The following is a 21,824-nucleotide window of genomic DNA, read 5'->3' as shown; positions in this document are numbered from 1 at the left end:
ACGGTGTCATTCAGAACTACAAGTAGCACAACACGAGCTCACACCGCTATGGTGCTTGGAAAAAATGGAGGAAAAATCAAAAGCACAAAAACCTGCATCAGGAAAGGGTTAATGACACAGCTCGCCCTGGTGTCAGGGAGAAACTGTATGTCACGTGATATACTGTTTTGATGTTGGCAAGTGGTATCAATAAAGTTATGCTTTAAAAAAAAAAAAAAAAAAAAGTGCCGAAAAGCGATTGGCTGTCGTCACCTTTGTTTTGCTCACATAACAGTGTTGTTAATAAAGATATGATTGAATTGAAAAAAAAAAGTACTATTGGGCGGAGCATTATGTGACAGGACGCCTGCGTTACCTCCGGAAACAGAAAGTGAGGAAGTGAAGGAGAACGGGAGAGAGTGCGTATACGGCCAGAAATGACCGAGCTCGGGGCGCCGTCACCGGACGCCTGAGACTGGGAACCGGGGGGACAGGCTGACACCGGGAGGCGCCCTCTCAGGTGAGCACGGGGCTTCTACAGACAGGAGCTGTCCTATGGGCCCGGCCCTGCACCAGCAGAGCGACGCTGCACAGGATGCTGCCAGTATTCCTACGGGAGGGTCGGAGCACGGGGGTGTATGTGAGCGTAGGAGGGGGCACTGATGGGACTCTGGCGATGTCTGGGGCAGGTGCGAGGTGCCACTAGTGATGTCTGGGGCAGGTGCGAGGTGCCACTAGTGATGTCTGGGGCAGGTGCGAGGTGCCACTAGTGATGTCTGGGCAGGTGCGAGGCGCCACTAGTGATGTCTGGGGCAGGTGCGAGGTGCCACTAGTGATGTCTGGGGCAGGTGCAAGGTGCCACTAGTGATGTCTGGGCAGGTGCGAGGTGCCACTAGTGATGTCTGGGGTAGGTGCAAGGCGCCAATAGTGATGTCTGGGGCAGGTGCGAGGCGCCACTAGTGATGTCTGGGGCAGGTGCAAGGCGCCACTAGTGATGTCTGGGCAGGTGCAAGGTGCCACTAGTGATGTCTGGGGTAGGTGCAAGGCGCCACTAGTGATGTCTGGGGCAGGTGCGAGGTGCCACTAGTGATGTCTGGGGTAGGTGCGAGGTGCCACTAGTGATGTCTGGGGTAGGTGCGAGGCGCCAATAGTGATGTCTGGGGCAGGTGCGAGGCGCCACTAGTGATGTCTGGGGCAGGTGCGAGGCGCCACTAGTGATGTCTGGGCAGGTGCAAGGTGCCACTAGTGATGTCTGGGGCAGGTGCAAGGCGCCACTAGTGATGTCTGGGGCAGGTGCAAGGTGCCACTAGTGATGTCTGGGGTAGGTGCGAGGTGCCACTAGTGATGTCTGGGGTAGGTGCAAGGTGCCACTAGTGATGTCTGGGGCAGGTGCGAGGTGCCACTAGTGATGTCTGGGCAGGTGCAAGGCGCCACTAGTGATGTCTGGGGCAGGTGCAAGGCGCCACTAGTGATGTCTGGGCAGGTGCAAGGTGCCACTAGTGATGTCTGGGGCAGGTGCAAGGCGCCACTAGTGATGTCTGGGGCAGGTGCAAGGCGCCACTAGTGATGTCTGGGGCAGGTGCAAGGCGCCACTAGTGATGTCTGGGGCAGGTGCAAGGTGCCACTAGTGATGTCTGGGGTAGGTGCAAGGCGCCACTGGCGATGTCTGGGGTAGGTGCAAGGCGCCACTGGCGATGTCTGGGGCAGGTGCAAGGTGCCACTAGTGATGTCTGGGGCAGGTGCAAGGTGCCACTAGTGATGTCTGGGGCAGGTGCGAGGCGCCACTAGTGATGTCTGGGCAGGTGCGAGGCACCACTAGTGATGTCTGGGGCAGGTGCAAGGTGCCACTAGTGATGTCTGGGGTAGGTGCAAGGCGCCACTGGCGATGTCTGGGGCAGGTGCAAGGTGCCACTGGCGATGTCTGGGGCAGGTGCAAGGTGCCACTGGCGATGTCTGGGGCAGGTGCGAGGCGCCACTGGCGATGTCTGGGGCAGGTGCGAGGCACCATTCCTACTGCAAGATTTCATGTGGCATCTGCTGCCACCATACTAGGTTGAAAGCCATTGTTAAACCTAATAAAAATTATTGAAAAGGAAAAGCCGCCATCTGACCCAAGATCTAGGTGACTTGAGCCCAGCTGGTGATGAGGACATGTTATATACAGGGAGCATAGTCACATCGGTGGTGGTGATGGAAATAAATGAGTTAGGCTACGTTCACATTAGCGTTTCCCGACGCAGCGTCATGCGCCCCTATATTTAACATGGGGGACGCATGGACATGCGTTGTGCGACGCATGCGTTTTTTTTGCCGCAAGCGTTGGACGCAGAAAACGCAACAAGTTGCATTTTATTTGCGTCCAAATTTCGGCAAAAAAGGACGCATGCATCGCAAAACGCAGCGTTTTTGCATGCGTTTTGGTGCATTTTTATTTGCGTTGTGCGTTGCGTCGCCGGCGCACAACGCAAATGTGAACGCTGCCTTATGAGAACTATTGGGAGCAAAGCTGACCGATCTTATGGATTATGACGTTGGTCTGATTTGTAGTCTACACCCACAGATATTTTGATAGGATACAACCATTTTTCGTCATTCTCATGTGTTATTGTGTCTTACCACGGTCTGTCAGATAACTTTCAGATGTAGCTTACATAGTTTTATCAATGTCATTGCCAGGCTGATTTTTATGCAGTTTTCTGGCAGATGAGATATTTTAAACAAATTGGCACTTTACACACAAATTTAGATTGATATTGATCTGTTGGCACCGAGATTATTCACGTATCTGCTTGTGTAACTAAACACTAGTGGTGCCCTAAGACCAGTCGGAAATGGATTATTGACCCATATAAACATGGCATTGAGCACCTTCTCGACAAGCAAGGCGCTGGTTCATTGGGTTGGATGCATAGTTTGGGCGACATGCTGCCATTTATACCGGCAATGTGAACAGATGCCGATAACATGCACTGCATATGGGGACAGAACGATCATGTTGGCTATCATTCTCTTCCCATCATTGTTCTTCCGCTTGAGCCAGATTACTCGTGTCCAGTCAGTCTTCACTTTTTAATGGTGCATTGACAGCCTGACATCGGCTCTTCTAAATGCACTATGAGATGGTTTCTATTAAAGACAGCTGAAGAAATAATCCTGGTATGACTATGGGGAGGAGAGTGGGAACATTGCCAAATCCTGATGTCCCCTGTGCTGGTTCATAGTGGGGTTGTGGATTTTAACCAATGCTTTGTTTACTAATGCATCATTTCGTAGTTAGCAGGGTTTGCTCACAGCTCTCCTGTGGATGGGATCAACCTCTCCAGGTGCCTGGTGGCTTTTCATTTAACATATTCCCCCATGAGAGTGAAAGGAGTAGATGAGGCTGTGATGTCCCAGCAGGAGGAGGAAGATGATCAGGTTCCGATAGATATAATTACCTGTGTTTAGTGTTAGTGTACACTGGCCCACTGGAGGCCGCTTCCAGGCATCCGCTATTCTTGGTTAGTAAGGAGTAGAGGATGGCAGAATGTGATGCTGGCACAGCTGATCTTTCATCTCACTTTTTTGGTGTTCTGGCAGCATCAACTTCCATAGATGTCAATGGAATAGAACCCACATTATTAGGCACCAGCAGCACTGGAGGTCTCAGGCAGTAATGAATGGGTCAATAAATGTGAGTCTTGAATAGACGTTTACCTTGGAGAAGGTCGGCTAGAGTGATTTGTGTAGAAGCAGGTCATAGTTATAGCGTTAGCTAATGACATGCAGTATGAATTATGCATCTGTATGTATTCCGGTAGATAATAACCAGCACAGCTATAAATACATTGGTGCTGGCAGTATATTTATACAATGGGGTTTCTGGGTTTTCATAACTAAAGTTAATGAAGCTGACTGCAGGATGTATGGTACGTGTTCAGCAGCCGCACCTAAGGCTGAGAATACATTACTAGGTATACATCTTGTCCGTAGCAGTCAGGCCATTGTTAGGATCTACAATACTGGATCACGTCATAGCCCATTGTGCTTTGGGAGGCCCGCACCTCGTCAAGCGTGTTCTCTACCGGAGATCAAAGTCCTACGTACACCTAGAACCGACCCTGTGTAGAAAAGGACCAATACATATTGCGTATGTAGTCTCGGTCTGTGGTCACAATGGTTATAAGGAAAGGTAGAGTCCCAAATATCATCTAGTCGGGTGCCACAGAACATATAAGCTTTATTAAAGGGACACTGGGCAGCTCTGCTATATACAGGGGTGTGATGCATGACTCGGGGATTCAGAGTACCCCACAAACAGGGTCCATGGGTCGTGCGCTTCCCCCCATCTGCCCCTCAATATAAGAAAAAATGATTTAACAGAAAAAACAAAGGTGGCTATGGAAAATCCTTTATTCACTTATCTTGCTTTGTCGATACCACTGGGGAAAGAATCAAAGCACTGACACATAGGACCTTTACGAGAGGTAATTCTGCAAACCAGAAAAATGGGGTTCATCAAGGCTTTTACATCAGTTTTCTGATGTCAAAAAATCAGATTATATAGCACACCCTTTTCCACAAAGTATTGTGACTTTTTTTTGCTATTTTATGGTAGTCTCGCGATTTAAGAATAGTGGGTGGGAAAGTGGGTATAGTTTACTAGGCAAATAAGCCTGAAGGCCTCCATACACATTAGGGAGCTGTTGGCTGATGATTGCCATCTCTGCTGCCTCCATACACGGGAAGGCTCGGCCAGACGGTCTGTGACCCCTGTGAGAGCCGCTGTGTTGGCTCTCACAGGGGACGCAGGCTAGATGGTGAATTTGGCTGCGACACAGGTAGAGCGGATGAAGATCTCTGTAGGCCGATGCTACCCTGCCGGATAATGCTGTTGAATGCGGATGCGCAGTCACCCATAATCTACCGCCACAAGTAAGTTTAAAACAAAATCAGAACCAGTTGGATTTTTCCATCTTGTCGTTCTTGCAGAATGTTATAGGTCGCAATGCAACCAAAGTCAACATGTAGCTCTAGCCCAAGGGCCCACGTACCTATTGTGCAGATCTGCAATATGGTGCCTATGCTCCATAATATGGCGATACCATCAGTCTGTGCATGATTGTTTGCCATGTGGGTGGTTCTAAATCGCTGCTGTTTATGGGGTCTACATATTGTCTGCCCTTGGTATTACTCACGGTGGATTGCCTGTGCTCAGATTTGCTTCTTCCACAGAGTTCTAATCTTATTTTTACACTTTTTCTCATGGTACCATTGTTTACATGCAGGGCCGGCTCCAGATTTTCATGGGCCCTGGGCAAAAGAGTCCCGTGGGCCCCTTTAAACCTTTAACACATACCACAATTCATAATGCACGGATACGGCAGAGAAATATAGGTACAGTACAATGCCAAAGATTTCACTTCTTACATGACATGAGTGATATCTATTGTGCATTCTACATTAGCTCAGAAACCGGACAGTATAGTCCTCTATACAGAATAATGAGCCCCACATATTGCTCGAAACAGAATGAGCCCCATATATTGCCCCATACAGTATAATGGCCCCATATAGTGCTCCATACAGTATAATTGGCACCACATAGTCCTCTATACAGAATGAGCCCCATATATTGAGCCAAACAGAATAATGAGCCTCATATAATGCTCCATACAGTATAATGGGCACCACAGAGTGCTCCATACAGATTGAGCCGCATATATTGCTCCATACGGAATTGACCCCATATAATGCTCCATACAGTATATGATGGGCCTCATATAATGCTCCATATAGTATATGATCGGCCCCATACAGTATACTGAGTCCCATATAATGCTCCTTACAGAATGGGCCCCATATAATGCTCCAAAAATAATTGGCCCCATAAGATGCTCCATATTAAATTGGCCTCATATAATGCTCCCTATAGAATTGGCTTCATAAGATGCACCCTATATTATTGTCCCCATTAGATAATCCATATAGAATTAACCCCATATAATGCTCTGATGGTCCCCATAGATTGCTCCAAATATTAAAAAAAAAAATGAAATACCTCTCATTGCTTGATGCTGCTCTGCTCTGGACTCCTCACCGTCAGCGTCTTCCTGCTCTGTGCTGCGACTGCTCAGGCACAGGGCGCGCACTGGTGACATCATCGCGCCCTCTGACCTGAACCAGAGGATGGAAGACACTGCAGCGCTGGAACCGGGAGAGGTAAGTATCGCAAGTGCCGGGGCCCGGAGCAGGTGGGGGGTCCACTCGTGGGGGCCGGCACTATAGCGCGCCAGTGTCCCCGACGGCGAGTGGGTCCCCTGCCTGCTCAGGGCCCCGGCACTTGCCCGGGTGCTGACGCCGGCCCTGTTCACATGTTGCGTTTTTGATGCGTTTTTTTTTTTTCTTCGCAGCCAAAACCTGCTTTTGGCAGTAAGAAAAAAAAGCAGGTTTTGCTTTGTTTTTGCTGTATTTTTTGGCATGGTACATTTGTCTTTTGTGCATGCTGACAAATTTTAGTGCAAAAAAAAAAATTGATTCTACTTCATCACGTTTTGGCACAAAAACACAGCAAAAACTGATACCTGCAGTTATTTTCAGCATTGTTGTTTTTTTGTTTTCAATGGGTGAAGAACACTGAAAGAAGCGACATGCTCCACCCAAGGTTATGCACAAAATACAGAGGACAAAAAAAACCAAAGGTGTGTGCATGAGATTTTTGAAATCTCATAGATTTTGCTGGTACTGTAAATCGCAGGTGAAAATTTGCATTAAAAAATCATAATTAAAAAAAACTGCTGAAAAAATGCAACGTGTGAACACAGCATAAATGTACTTGTTAGATTAAAGTACTCGACTCCGAAAAGAATTGTGAAGTGCTGGCCCCAGAGTATCAGCCGCGGGTAATAGAAATGTCCGTTACCAGCCTGCTTGCACATAACGGCTGATATTAGTAATCCTACACACGTGTAATGTCGCTTCCTGAATGACTATTTCACAGCACTAGTTTGATGTTTCCTGATCAGTGCCCACAAAGAAATGTATTATACATACAAGTGTCATTGCTATACAGGGGAGTGAGCCGGGGTGCAGACCAGAGAGAGGGGCTTATTTATACACGTGTGCAAATATAAGGCTATGTGCACGCGTTCAGGATTTTTAGCGTTTTTTCTGCCGCTTTCCGCCAAAAAACGCTAAAAGAAGCTTACATAAGCATCCCATCATTTTTTGTGCACATGCTGCGACCCTCTCATAGACTTGTATTGAAAAGTGACCTCCACAGCTCCATGAAACACCTGGAGCTGCCGGCAGGTCACTTTATGCCGGAAGCCAATGAAAAGTGCACCTTTCCATGCACCACTTATTCCACCATTGCAGTGGTGCAATAAAAAAAACAAAATGCTGGAGTGATGCTTTAAAAATTAAATTAATAAATAGGCTTTTGAATGAGGGGAGCACAGGTAGCATGTGGACCCCCTGAATTTGTCTGCACTAATAGTACCATATCACTCCTGATATCAGGGCAGTTCTGTGGATCCATCACAATGTGGTCACCTAGAAGTTGTGAAAATACTTGATCTGCTGCTGCCACCGGTGACCACAGATGGTGTCCATGATTCATGTGGTCACAGATAAAGGAAGTAATTAACGACTGAGGCGATTGAGACATCAGAACATGCCAAAGGTGGGGTCTGAGGGTGAATACACAATACCCTGGGGCACGATATTTTCTTGCTAGATTGTAGAAAAGTTAAGTATCTGTGAAGCTGTTATTAGTGTCTTGTCCATAGGTATTTCGGGCACGAGACCTTGGCATTCCCTGGTGAGTTTGCCGTCTGATTCCTTACATGTCTATTTACGCTGCCTGGCGTTGCAGAGTTATACACCTATGTATGGCGACATGTTTAATGTGCAGTATTTTGTGGATTGTGGTGAAGAACATTCCTGTCGAGTTCGTTGACATTCAAGCCACAATTGACGTTTCCGATGAGCTGCGGGTTCTGCTGTGAAAATCCACGAGTCCAGTATCCATGCAGTAAAATAACAGGGTTGTTCACCCTGGCTTGGTATAAATCTCAGAGAGGATGCTGGTTCCTCTGGAGCGGGCCACAATGATCCTCTAAAGACATTTAGAGAAGAACAAGGTGTCCATCCAGCAGCCCCTATATCAAGACAAAAAAATCTAAGACTTCACATTTGTTTGGATTAACATTAAAAACTGAAAAAATAAAATCATGGCAGCAGGCATCCAGACGTCTGGGCTACACATTTCGATCAAACCGTTCTTAATCATGACTGTTTTGCTCGAAACGTATAGACCAGACATTTGGACACCCACTGCCATGATATAGCGGTGTTCTGTATGGCAGTAGAGGTGGTGAATCGCACAGAGAGTGACACTCCAAGGTCTACTGCTGGAGTACCAGCCCAGGACCGCGTTCTCTCCCCTACGCTGCCATCCTTGCACATCTGGGGACTCGCTGTTGGTCTACTAATGGAGAATACCACTCCGCAAATCGGATCAAAATAGGTTATTTTCAGAGTGTCACTCTCGGTTGGATGATTTTAACAGGCCGGGGTCACACTTGCAAGTGCAATGCGAGAAACTCGCGCCTCAATACCCGGCACTGCCGCCGGCACTCTGGACCGGAGCGTTCAGCTACATAGAAATGCATGCGTCCACACGCTCATGTCCCGAGTGCCGGCGGCAGTGCCAGGTATTGAGGCGAGAGACTCGCGCTGCTCTCGTAAGTGTGTCCCTGGCCTTATGTGAATACACATCCTGCCCGAGACAAAATAGGACAGCACTCGGAAGTGTCACAAAGATGTATGAATGTAGCTGTACGATGACAGAAATGTTAGCACTCATCCACACCAATTGCCGATGTTGGTTCCATGTAAACCAGCCCCGATTGCTGACAGATGTTCTGTATTGCATAGATTTATTGAGCCATTAAAGGGAAATGGTCACTTGAAACAATGCTATTAACCTGCAGATATGGGGTTAATTTACAGGTTAAAAGCATTGTGAACCTGTCCGGTGCCTGCACTTAGACCCCACTGCTGGAAGGAAATGAGCTTTATTCCTCCCGGTAGCGTTCTGATTTTAGTCATAGGTGCTGCGCCAGTGCGGGTTCAATTACCGCTCTGTGTGTAGAGTGGTGGCTGTAACCGCTCCTCCGCACTGACTGACTGACAGCAGCTCAACAGGCTGTCAGTCAGTGCTGGGAGCGGTTAGAACCACCGCTCTCTATACATAGAGCGATGACTGGACCCATACCAGCGCCACCCCTATGACTGAAACCAAAAATGCTACCAGGAGGGATAAAGCTCGTTCCCTCCCAGCATCAGGGGTCTAAGTGCCGGCACTAGGCAGGTTCACAACACTGTTAACCTGCAGGTTAACCCCATATCTGCAGGTTAATAGTGTTTTTCATGTGACAGGTTAATCTACCATGTTAAAAGATTTTTATGACTTAAGAGTGGGTCTACAGCTTGCCCACAGCTAACCATGGATGGTCATTGGCTTCAGAAATTAATTACTGTAGTTATTACTTGTGCTACCAGAGAAATGTCATTAACTGCCCTCTTTGTGCCGGGCCTAGAAGTCCTTGTTTTGCAGTTTGTACATGGCAAATATAAAGAAAATGGTGACAATCAATGTTGTGTATCCTTATCTACTATATAATTGTCTAAGGGTCACTTCCGTCTTTCTGTCCTTCTGTCTTTGTCTGTCACGGATATTCATTGGTCGCGGCCTCTGGCTGTCATGGAATCCAAGTCGCTGATTGGTCTCGCCAGCTACCTGTCATGGCTGCCGCGACCAATCAGCGATGGCCACAGTCTGATTAGTCCCTCCCCTGCAGTCACAGTGCCCGCTCCATACTCCCCGCAGTCAGTGTCCCCGGCGCCCCGCTCTATACTCCCCGCAGTCAGTGTCCCCGGCGCCCGCTCCATACTCCCCGCAGTCAGTGTCCCCGACGCCCCGCTCCATACTCCCCACAGTCAGTGTCCCCGGCGCCCGCTCCATACTCCCCGCAGTCAGCGCCCGCTCCATACTCCCCTCCGGTCACCGCTCACACAGGGTTAATGCCAGCGGTAACGGACCGCGTTATGCCGCGGGTAACGCACTCCGTATCCGCTGCTATTAACCCTGTGTGACCAAGTTTTTACTATTGATGCTGCCTATGCAGCGTCAATAGTAAAAAGATCTAATGTTAAAAATAATAAAAAAACAAAAAACCTGCTATTCTCACCTTCTGTCGTCGGACGATGCGCTCGCGCCGGCTGCCATCTTCCATTCCCAGAGATGCATTGCAAACTTACCCAGAAGACTTAGTGGTCTTGTCGGATGAACCTCCCACACAGATGGAGGGATACAGGAACCTTCCCCTGATGAGTATAAGGACACGAAACGCGTAGGGAAGTATACCTTTTTCGTATCTACTTTTGTGGGGTCTAGTATAGATACTGGTGATATTTAGCAATGGGGGATTAGTATGGACAGGCATGTGCCATCTCCCCAATTATAACACCAGATAAAAAAACGGTTATTATCTTACCCATTATGTTAATAGGGTGAGATTGTGCAGTTCTCTGTTTTTCTTTCACGCATCGTCTAAGTGGTCATTTTTTTTACCTAAGCCAGCAATATTTGTTTATCCATAGGACATATGTGGTTTAATGTAAATGACTTTTGAGGTGAAAGTTGATATTTTTCCGTACTGCTAAGAGGTCTAGGACCGTACATCTTGAGGCCTGCGGCAGGTCCGTTTACAGGAATCTCATGATTGGGAGGTCTGTAGCAGTCCGGTCCATTGGTATTTTTGTATTTTGGCTTTTCTCTTCCTGAAAGGTGATATACTGTTTGTCCTATATGTATGTTTGTCTAAAAAAAATTTGGCATCTTATTTTAAATGAGTTTATTAAAAGTTAATTTTTAACTAAATAATCACACCCTACTTTTCACATTATATTTGATTGGTGGTCACAGCTTTCTAGGTTATTATTATCTTCATTTAATTTGTCTTAAATGAAAAAACACAAAAAGAATTGTCCTAAAGCCAAATTGGATATAATTCCACACCAAACATAAAAAAGGGAGTGGACAAAAGTATTGGCACTGTTCGAAAAATCATGTGATCCTTCTCTAATTTGTGTAATTAACAGCACCTGTTACTTACCTGTGGCACCTAACAGGTGTTGGCAATAACGAAATCACACTTGCAGCCAGTTTACATGGATTAAAGTTGACTCAACCTCTGTCCTGTGTCTTTGTGTGTACCACATTGAGCATGGAGAAAAGAAAGAAGACCAAAGAACTGTCTGAGGACTTGAGAAACCAAATTGTGAGGCAGCACGAGCAATCTCAAGGCTACAAGTCCATCTCCAAAGACCTGAATGTTCCTGTGTCTACCGTGCGCAGTGTCATCAAGCAGTTTAAAGCCCATGGCACTGTGGCTAACCTCCCTAGATGTGGACAGAAAAAAAAATTGACAAGAGATTTCAACGCAAGATTGTGCAGATAAAGAACCTCGACTAACATCCAAACAAGTTGAAGCTGCCCTGCAGTCCGAGGGTACAACAGTGTCAACCCGTACTATCCGTCGGCGTCTGAATGAAAAGGGACTGTATGGTAGGAGACCCAGGAAGACCCCACTTCTTACCCCTAGACATAAAAAAGCCAGGCTGGAGTTTGCCAGAACTTACTTGAAAAAGCCTAAAACGTTTTGGAAGAATGTTCTCTGGTCAGATGGGACAAAAGTAGAGCTTTTTGGGCAAAGGCATCAACATAGAGTTTATAGGAGAAAAAAAGAGGCATTCAAAGAAAAGAACACAGTCCCTACAGTCAAACATGGCGGAGGTTCCCTGATGTTTTGGGGTTGCTTTGCTGCCTCTGGCACTGGACTGCTTGACAGTGTACATGGCATTATGAAGTCTGAAGACTACCAGCAAATTTTGCAGCATAATGTAGGGCCCAGTGTAAGAAAGCTGGGTCTCCCTCAGAGGTCATGGGTCTTCCAGCAGGACAATAACCCAAAACACACTTCACAAAGCGCACTAGAAAATGGTTTGAGAGAAAGCACTGGAGACTTCTAAGGTGGCCAGCAATGAGTCCAGACCTGAATCCCATAGAACACCTGTGGAGAGATCTAAAAATGGCAGTTTGGAGAAGGCACCCTTCAAATATCAGGGACCTGGAGCAGTTTGCCAAAGAAGAATGGTCTAAAATTCCAGAAGAGCATTGTAGGAAACTCATTGATGGTTACCGAAAGCGGTTGGTCGCAGTTATTTGGGCTAAAGGATGTGCAACCAAGTATTAGGCTGAGGGTGCCAATACTTTTGTCTGGCACATTTTTGGAGTTTTGTGTGAAATGATCAGTGTTTTGTTTTTTGCTTCATTCTCTTTTGTGTTTTTTCATTTAAGACAAATTAAATGAAGATAATAATATCGAAGAATTTGTGTTTGCAATCATTTTCAGGAAGAAACTGAGTATTATCTGACAGAATTGCAGGGGTGTCAATACTTTTGGCCATGACTGTATATACCTACGTGTCTGGGCAATATACTACGTGTCTGGGCAATATACTACGCCTCTTTCTCTCTCTCTGTGTCTCTCTCTCTGTGTCTCTCTTTGTGTCTCTCTCTCTCTGTGTCTCTCTCTCTCTGTGTCTCTCTCATAGCTGTGAAGTAAAAAGAGAGAACATCAGACCTCAATATGATGAGACGAGACTGGCAAAAAATTACATATAATTATGGTGGCATAATTATTAAAGAGAAAAATATATAAAATGACATCAATATTGTATTACATAAATATAAAAAAAAAAATCATATGAAAGATAATAAAGTGCCTGAACATTTTACAGACTAACATGTTTCATATAAATCTAGGTAAATCAAAATAAATAAATGTATGGAAAAAAGGAGACTGATGAATTATACTGACCCCACACTCACTACTTGTGCCCAACGCGCGTTTTGCCTGTGCTTTAACAAGGTCCCTAATAGGCAGGTAAGAGGCTGTGTTCAGCCCAGGAGAGTCGTGGTTCGTCTGGTACGTAAATGAATCATGAAATGCAGCTGTATGACCCCCGATTATATGATGTTGGTAAAGGTTATTTTAGGTTTTGAAACTAAAAAAAAAAGTTCTTGGCTAATGTCATTATAGAGACTTGGGTGCAGAAGTAAAATAAAGTTGCATGTTTTAAAACAGTTCTCCCTACGGAGGACATCTTTTGGGTTTCTTTTATTTTGGACCTGAATACTAACCAGTACTGAGCTGCACCATGTAAATGGATTAAGACTGTCTACAGAGGACTGGGATGTCTGTACCTTGTTTTAATGAAGTCTAAGCATTTTGACTTGTACGCACCAGGCTGCTCATATGTTGGCCAGATCTGTGGATACAGCGCAGGGAATGGACACGTTGCAGAAAAGTAAGCAAATTAGCAGTCTTGGCTGAACAATTAGTCCTGGATCTGGAGGTGGTTATCAGCAGAGTACAGAGCTCAAAGCCAGAAAGTGAGTTATTAGAAGACGCATGATGGTGTATGTACAGCAAAAGTCATCCATGATCGCTAGAAATGTGTAATCGTTTTCTGCTTCAACTAACACTGTATGTAGTTTTGTGTAAGAGCTTGTTAGAAGATGAAATATCTTAAGATAATTTTTTAAAATATATTGTGTGCACTCTGGATCCTGGTGTGTAAATTCACTAGAAAGCTCTCCTTGTCAAAGCTTTGCCAGGTCAAGAATCCTGCTCTAAAAGCTAGGAGCCAACAAGTAGGTTTAGGTTGGGTTAGGCCGTGCACCGAACCTGAAGGTTTGCTCCTTCAAGTAGTGGCACATTTCCACAGTAGTCTCAGCACCCCTCATCCTCAGTAATTACAAAGATTCCTTCATGGCAACAGTACATACCATTCCTCAGTAAATAATTAACATTGTCTGCAGACTAACCTATTTTGACAGTAGTCACAAGCCTTTCTTAGCCCTGTACCTTCACAGTAGTTACAGTAGTAGATACAGCAAGCCTTCAAAAGCATCCCTCTATTTTTCACAGCAAGCCTACCTCAGCCTGCTGCATCTCCAATAAGTCGTAAAAGCCTTTCCTAGCCCCTTCCTGGTGGTCACTGGGAAGCCTTTTGTAGCCCTTCCTAGTGGTCGCTGGGAAGCCTTTTGTAGCCCCTCATAGTGGTCGCTGGGAAGCCTTTCCTAGCCCCTCTTAATTGTCGCTGGGAAGATTTTAGTAGCGCCTCCTTGTGGTCTCTGGGAAGCCTTTCCTCGGCCCCTCCTCGTGGTCGGCGGCAAGCCTTTCCTCGGCCCCTCCTCGTGGTCGGCGGCAAGCCTTTCCTCGGCCCCTCCTCGTGGTCGGCGGCAAGCCTTTCCTCGGCCCCTCCTCGTGGTCGGCGGCAAGCCTTTCCTCGGCCCCTCCTCGTGGTCGGCGGCAAGCCTTTCCTCGGCCCCTCCTCGTGGTCGGCGGCAAGCCTTTCCTCGGCCCCTCCTCGTGGTCGGCGGCAAGCCTTTCCTCGGCCCCTCCTCGTGGTCGGCGGCAAGCCTTTCCTCGGCCCCTCCTCGTGGTCGGCGGCAAGCCTTTCCTCGGCCCCTCCTCGTGGTCTCTGGCAAGCCTTTCCTCGGCCCCTCCTCGTGGTCTCTGGCAAGCCTTTCCTCGGCCCCTCCTCGTGGTCTCTGGCAAGCCTTTCCTCGCCTCTCCTCGTGGTCTCTGGCAAGCCTTTCCTCGCCTCTCCTCGTGGTCTCTGGCAAGCCTTTCTTCGGCCTCTCCTCGTGGTCTCTGGCAAGCCTTTCCTCGGCCCTCCTCGTGGTCTCTGGCAAGCCTTTCCTCGGCCCCTCCTCGTGGTCTCTGGCAAGCCTTTCCTCGGCCCCTCCTCGTGGTCTCTGGCAAGCCTTTCCTCGCCTCTCCTCGTGGTCTCTGGCAAGCCTTTCCTCGCCTCTCCTCGTGGTCTCTGGCAAGCCTTTCCTCGGCCTCTCCTCGTGGTCTCTGGCAAGCCTCTCCTCGTGGTCTCTGGCAAGCCTTTCCTCGGCCCTCCTCGTGGTCTCTGGCAAGCCTTTCCTCGGCCCTCCTCGTGGTCTCTGGCAAGCCTGTCCTCGGCCCTCCTCGTGGTCTCTGGCAAGCCTTTCCTCGGCCCTCCTCGTGGTCTCTGGCAAGCCTTTCCTCGGCCCTCCTCGTGGTCGGCGGCAAGCCTTTTCTATCTGCACTCCCAGCTGTTACAGCAGGTCTCCCCACCCCCACTACTTTCCACTGCCAGTAGTCACAGCAAGCAATAGTGAAATCTTTACCTTCTGCAATTGATAAGACCAGGATGATGGGTGTTATGTTTTTTTGCACCTTATGATATGTTCTATCCTGCAGGATGTTTTTAATAATCTTCTGCTTCCGCTTTACTTTCCGCTTTCCTTTTATTGTTCTTCTGCCTATTAGGGAAACATGGATTTTCCTATTGTGTCTTGGCACTTGTAGCTTCTCTTGCACACTGCCATTAATACTCTTAGCTCCGTGCCTGGCTGTTAGCAGTAATACCTATGCAATGTTACTCGTGGGGCTTCACAAGTTTCCGTCTCGGATTGTGCAGGAGAGTGTTTCATGTGTCAGCATGTAATCATTGTCTCTTGTGACGGAGGCTGGCTGACTGCATGCTTTTGCTAAGCTAGCCCTCTTCTGCCATATCCGATGTATACACCTTAAATTTTATTTTCAGTGCATCAATTTTTCTGAATTCTTTGTCCCTTACAATAAATTTATTGCCACAAATCCACCTGTTCAGCTTAGATTTTTGTTGACAGATCATGCTTATTGCAGGAATTTAAACAAGTTGTCAAAAATTGCAGAAGTTCCTCCCTGGTCTTCCCCTCTATAAGCTAGAATGGAGATCTGTTCAGTATGGGCATCTCCTGTTCTGGGGCGCTCGTGTAATACTAATTTCCTCTGCAAGTACCGTACCTTGCTAGCTATGGCTTTCCCTGGCAAAATTAGCTGCATGCTTGGACTACTGGTAACCAGGCAGGTGGACACCTTTTTTTTTTTTTTTTTTTTTAAGTTTATTTTTTGGCAGGGTATTCCTGTTAACGGACTCTTGGGGGTTACAAGTATGTCAGCACTGAACCATTCCTAGATATAAAATGTAGAGAGGGGTATATATACCCTGTCTCCTCTCTAGATATGTGAAGTTTGTTTTCTTTGACATTATGCACATGGTGTCCCTGAGGCTTTTCATAGTATGGGGGTCCTCAATAAGGAATCATATCAACAAGTTATTTACTTCTCGAAGCAATGTAGTTACATGAGAATACCTCTAAAATACTGTACCTGTAAGGCTACGTTCACATTTGCGTTGTGCGCTGCTGCGTCGGCGACGCAACGCAGAACGCAAACAAGAACTCATGCAAAACGCATAGTTTTGCGACGCATGCGTCCTTTTTTTGCCGGATTTTGGACGCAAAAAAAATGCATCTTGCTGCGTCCTCTGCGTCCTAACGCTTGCGGCAAAAAAGACGCATGCATCGCAAAACGCATGTCCATGCGCCCCAATGTTAAATATAGGGGCGCAAGGCGCATGCGTCGCCGCGGCTGCGCCCGACGCAGCCCGGCAGAACGCAAATGTGAACGTAGCCTAAGAGCGTGACTTTGTATGTTGTAAGATGCATAGAGAGCTATAGTTTTGCCCCTTATATACTATAAAGTCCTAGTGGAGCACATGCATGACCCTTAGAATTGTCCTCTGCAACGTTGTTTCTGCATCATGATGTGCCATGATCGGCACTGATTTGTTACTGGATAGGGGCGGGCAGCGATATGGCCTGAGACCATACCGTGTGCGCAATATTTCCAGTGGCTAAGAAGAGGTATGTGCGCAACTTGGCGCACTAACAAATCATGTGCAGGGTGTGTGATGTGGATGTGGTACCAGACTGTTTGTGATTAAGATTAGTACCTCGTTAATTTTGCAAACTTTGAATTATGTGTTCTATATCTGGGCGCTTTTCGCAGGGCAGATGGTGCGCGTGCGCATAGGGCTCATGATCATTATAGATAAAACTATCTTCTATCTTTACTGCGCATGCCTGGGCGTCCTTCCTATGGTAACCCGGGTGTGTACGCAGAGACCTTATTGAACGCCACATTGGCGCCTGTCTGCTGGATTGTGCGCGTGCGCACTGATTACATCGCTCTCTTGGACCAATTGGAGCTGGTCTTTTTCAACTGACCTGGCTTATGGGCGCTACGTGGGAGCTGATAGGTCGATATACTGGCTACACCTACGGCACCCTTGTGCGCATGTCCGGAATCGACTCTCCAGCACCTTACACCCATGGGTCATTTGGACGCCGTCGGCAGCCCCACAGGTGAAACGTATCTTTATTTATTGAGTTCCACGTATATAGGGCATGTCTGGGAGGTTATCCTCACTACCGTCACCTGACGAAGACGCCTTAAGCAGCGTCAATACGCGTGGGGCCTCCATCCCCCCTCTTGGATCCCCCCGGTCTTGGCCTTATTCCTTGCTCACTCTAACTCCATTTAGGTGCATGCACTTTTGTATGCCTGTTGCTTTCATATCTGCTTTGTGCTTTGAGGGCACACTTATCCACGGACACCAATGGGGTATTGACTCCTTGGTGACTGGAAGCCTGGTGTTGCATTCTGGTAAAGTATTATACTGGGAGTTAGCACTAGGGTAGGTTGCTGCATAGCTGTTTTAGCTACTTGGTCATTTTGCCGGCGTAATTTACAATTTTTCTGCTGGATAGCAACCTGACTAATTATAGGCCTGGTGTGTTACTGGGGGGTATCGATTATCTTTGGGATCCAATTTTTGATAATGTGTCTTATTCTATGAGGGCTCTGTCAGATTGATAGCACAGTGTATTGAATATATGTGCTTATTATTGTATTAACCTGCCTATCTGTTTAAGGGTTTCTTGCATCATTTGTGTATTGCTATATACTGTCATGTGGATCCTTGTTACTGCATTTGGGGGGATGCAGGTAGGTCCGTTTTGTTTTTAAATGCTTTTAAAAGTTTGTTTTTCCTTTTCTTGCTTTTCTATATGGTGGATTGTTATAATATAATTTATTGGGTTGATCCCACTGTGTGCATATTCCTTTTTTTTTCTTTTGTTTTCTTGATCGGCACTGATGATGACATTGCATTAGCAGATGCTTGCCAGGATGGTATCATGAGTCTCTTTCTAATGAGTTGGACCGGTGCCGATCAGACATCTACCAATGCAATATCATGAGTGCCACTCGCATGGCAATGCTATGTGGGAAGGAGCGATGTTGGCAGAACCGTATAAAACACCACTCCAGCATTTTATTTTTTTTCTATTTCGGCACTGAAGTGGTGCTACTGATCTTAGTTCCCTGACCCTAGTCTTAGGGTACCGTCACACAGTGGCATTTTGATCGCTACGACGGCACGATCCGTGACGCTCCAGCATCGTAACAATATCGCTCCAGCGTCGTAGACTGCGGTCACACTTTGCAATGTACGACGCTGGAGCGATAATTTCATGACGTATGTGCGATGTAGAAGCTGTTGGTTACTATGCGCACATCGTATACAATATCGTGCACACCTTTGTTACACCAGGCGATCATGCCGCCACAGCGGGACACTAGACGACGAAAGAAAGTTTCAAACGATCTGCTACGACGTACGATTCTCAGCGGGGTCCCTGATCGCAGGAGCGTGTCAGACACTGCGAGATCGTAACTATATCGCTGGAACGTCACGAATCGTGCCGTCGTAGCGATCAAAATGCCACTGTGTGACGGTACCCTTAGTCGTCTTCAGCTCTCCAATCCAGTGCCGTTATCTTGTGACCCCCAACTTCTGACTGCCCGGAAATCAGAGGTGACGGTCACAAGCTTTCAGCGCAAGTCCACGAGACCCTCATCCTGCCGGTCATAGACTTGCATTGAGTTGTGACTTCCTTGTTGCGCACCAAATACTGTAGCCATCCGGCAGGTCACAAAGTGCTGGAGACTAGCTGGAGGTGTGCTGATAAAAGATGAAGGCGGCGGCTGATAAGTATGAGACTAAGTGCAGGGAACTTGGGTTAGTAGCACCATATTTTGCAGGAGAAAGGTACATCCTGAAGATGGAGAAAGAACACAATGAGGTGTTAAATGGTCTCTGTTATTTCACCATCTTTCATAGCTCAATAGTACAAGCGAATATAAGAAACTTTGTAATAGATCTTGAGGAAATCTGTATCTTTCTCCATTCTGACTTCTGAACTCCTCATCCATGCTGCAAAAAATGGTCAAAGTGAGATGGACTGCCAGCTCATTGTTTTCAGGTAACAGAGACTAAATGCTTTAACATAAGCAATTGCATATTTGATCTTGGAGGCCCAATTAAAGACTCCTCTTTTGCCTTATAAAAGATCTCAAAGATGTCTTGATATCATGCTCCGAGCAATAGACAGGTCAGTTCTGTGATACCGACTGTTCTTTCCACTCACAGGGCTTGTACATCACAATGTTGCTGAACCTGCATCCCCTGGAGAACCTGAAGTCCTACATCAGTAGTCGGCCTCCTCTGGTGGTCTTTATGGTCAGCGTCAGTGGTATGGCCATAGCTTTCCTCACACTTGGCTACTTCTTCAAGATGAAGGAAATTAAGTCACCGGAGATGACAGAGGTACAGTGTTTTGCTAGAAATCCTAGTTTTAAATTGATCTAAAATTCCAGCATGGTAAATTTCCAGCATGGATTTTGTAGCTATATCTTCATGTGTTGAATGTCATCTTATAAAAAAAAATTCTTGGCATCTGATCCAACCAGTTACCCTGTTTTCTGTTAATTGTGGGGGAGGGTGGCCAGAACCTTGAAGCACCGACGAGTGGGTGGGCTAATAGGAGATTAGAAAATTTTCTTCTTGAGGACAGCTGATTAGCATCGTTTAATGACAATATAAGATATCTATGAGAATGGGTTGCCTATAGGTCTCTGGGCTACAAGCACGGCTTAAAAAGTTAAATAAATTGAGTGGTTCTACAAATTAGAAGAGAGTGGATACAGTCCACAGGATTGCTGATGTAAAAGAAATATTGGGAGAACTCAGTGGGGAGGCTGATGATTTCAGCTGTAGTGTGTAGAAGTGTAAAGAAGCCTTCTACTGCCATGGAGAATTGGTTTGCCGGGGAAAGAAGAACAGTACAGTGGCCATATTGGGTAGCAATACAAAGTTCCACCAGATAATTATTATGCTGCCATCTTAAAGGTAACCTGTCACCCCCAAAATCGAAGGTGAGCCAAGCCCACCAGCATCAGGGGCTTATCTACAGCATTCTGGAATGCTGTAGATAACCCCCCGATGTATCCTGAAAGATGAGAAAAAGAGGTTAGATTATACTCACCTGGGTGGGCGGTCCGAACCGATGGGCGTCGCGGTCCGGTCTTGGGCCTCCTATCTTCTTATGATGACGTCCTCTTCTTGTCTTCGTGCTGTGGCTCTGGCGCAGGCGTACATTGTCTGCTCTGCAGTGTGCAGGCGCCGGGAAAGGTCAGAGAGGCCCGGCGCCTGCGCACTGCAGTACTTTGCTCTTCCCTCAACAGGGCAGACAATGTACGCCTGCGCCGGAGCCGCAGCATGAATACAAGAAGAGGATGTCCTCGTAAGAAGATGGGAGGCACCGGATCGCGACGCCCATCGGACCGGACCGCAGTGGGACCACCCCTGGATGAGTATATTATAACCTCTTTTTCTCATCTTTCAGGTTACATTGGGGCTTATCTACAGCATTACAGAATGCTGTAGATAAGCCCCTGATGCTGGTGGGCTTGGCTCATCCTTTAAGGCACATTTGTATTTTCTACCGTATTAGTTACAGAATTAAAGGATCTGTCCAGGACTGTAATATTGATACCAGGTGCTTCTCACAAAATTAGAATATCATCAAGATGTTATATGATGTTGATGATTATGGCTTACAGCCGATGAAAACCCAAAGTCATTATCTCAGTAAATTACAATAATTAGCAAAAACACCTGCAAAGGCTTCCTAAGCTTTTAAAATTGTCCCTTAGTCTGTTTCAGTAGGCTCCGCAATCATGGGGAAGACTGCTGACTTGACATGTCCAGAAGGCAATCATTGACTCACTCCACAATGAGGGTAAGCCACAAAAGGTCATTGCTAAAGAAGCTAGCTGTTCATAGTGATGTATCCAAGCATATTAATAGAAAACTGAGTATAAGGAAAAAGTGTGGTAGAAAAAGATGCACAAGCAACCGCGATAACAGCAGCCTTGAAAGGATTAAGAAAGGCCATTCAAAAATTTGGAGATTTACAAGGAGTGGACTGCTGCTCGAGTCTTTGCTTCAAGAGCCACCACACACAGACGTATCCAGGACATGGGCTACAAGTGTCACATTCCTTGTGTCAAGCCACTCATGACCAATAGACAATGCCAGAAGCGTCTTACCTAGGCCAAGGAGAAAAAGAACGGGACTGTTGCTCAGTGGTCCAAGGTGTTGTTTTCAGATTAAAGTACATTTTGCATTTCATTTGGAAATCAAGGTCCCAGAGTCTGGAGGAAGAGTGGAGAGGCCACAATCCAAGCTGCTTGAGGTCTAGTGTGAAGTATCCACAATCAGTGTTGGTTTGGGGAGCCATGTCATCTGCTGGTGCAGATCCACTGTGTTTTATCAAGAGCAAAGTCAGCGCAGCCGTCTACCAGGAAATTTTAGAGCACTTACTGTTTCCCTCTGCCGACAAGCTTTTTGGAGATGGAAATTTAATTCTCCATCAGAACTTGACACCTGTCCACACCGCCAACAGTACCAATACCTGGTTTAAAATCAACAGTATCACTTAGCTTGATTGGCCAGCAAACTCG

At 46.7% G+C, this 21,824-nt stretch overlaps 1 protein-coding gene across 1 annotated transcript in view; it reads left to right on the top strand.

Annotated features, from left to right (window-relative positions):
* Positions 1–348: 348 nt before the first annotated feature.
* TMEM248 (transmembrane protein 248) overlaps positions 349–21,824 on the top strand; it is a 33,965-nt gene continuing 12,489 nt past the window's right edge. The window contains exons 1-2 of the mRNA XM_069761245.1: positions 349–499; positions 19,450–19,626. Coding sequence (XP_069617346.1) covers positions 19,465–19,626 — 162 coding nt within the window. The 5' untranslated portion in view covers positions 349–499; positions 19,450–19,464. The remainder of the gene's footprint in view (positions 500–19,449; positions 19,627–21,824) is intronic.

This window comes from Ranitomeya imitator, chromosome 3, assembly GCF_032444005.1.
Source record: "Ranitomeya imitator isolate aRanImi1 chromosome 3, aRanImi1.pri, whole genome shotgun sequence".
Taxonomy (NCBI): Eukaryota; Metazoa; Chordata; class Amphibia; order Anura; family Dendrobatidae; genus Ranitomeya; species Ranitomeya imitator.
This window is presented reverse-complemented; position numbering and strand designations above follow the sequence as displayed.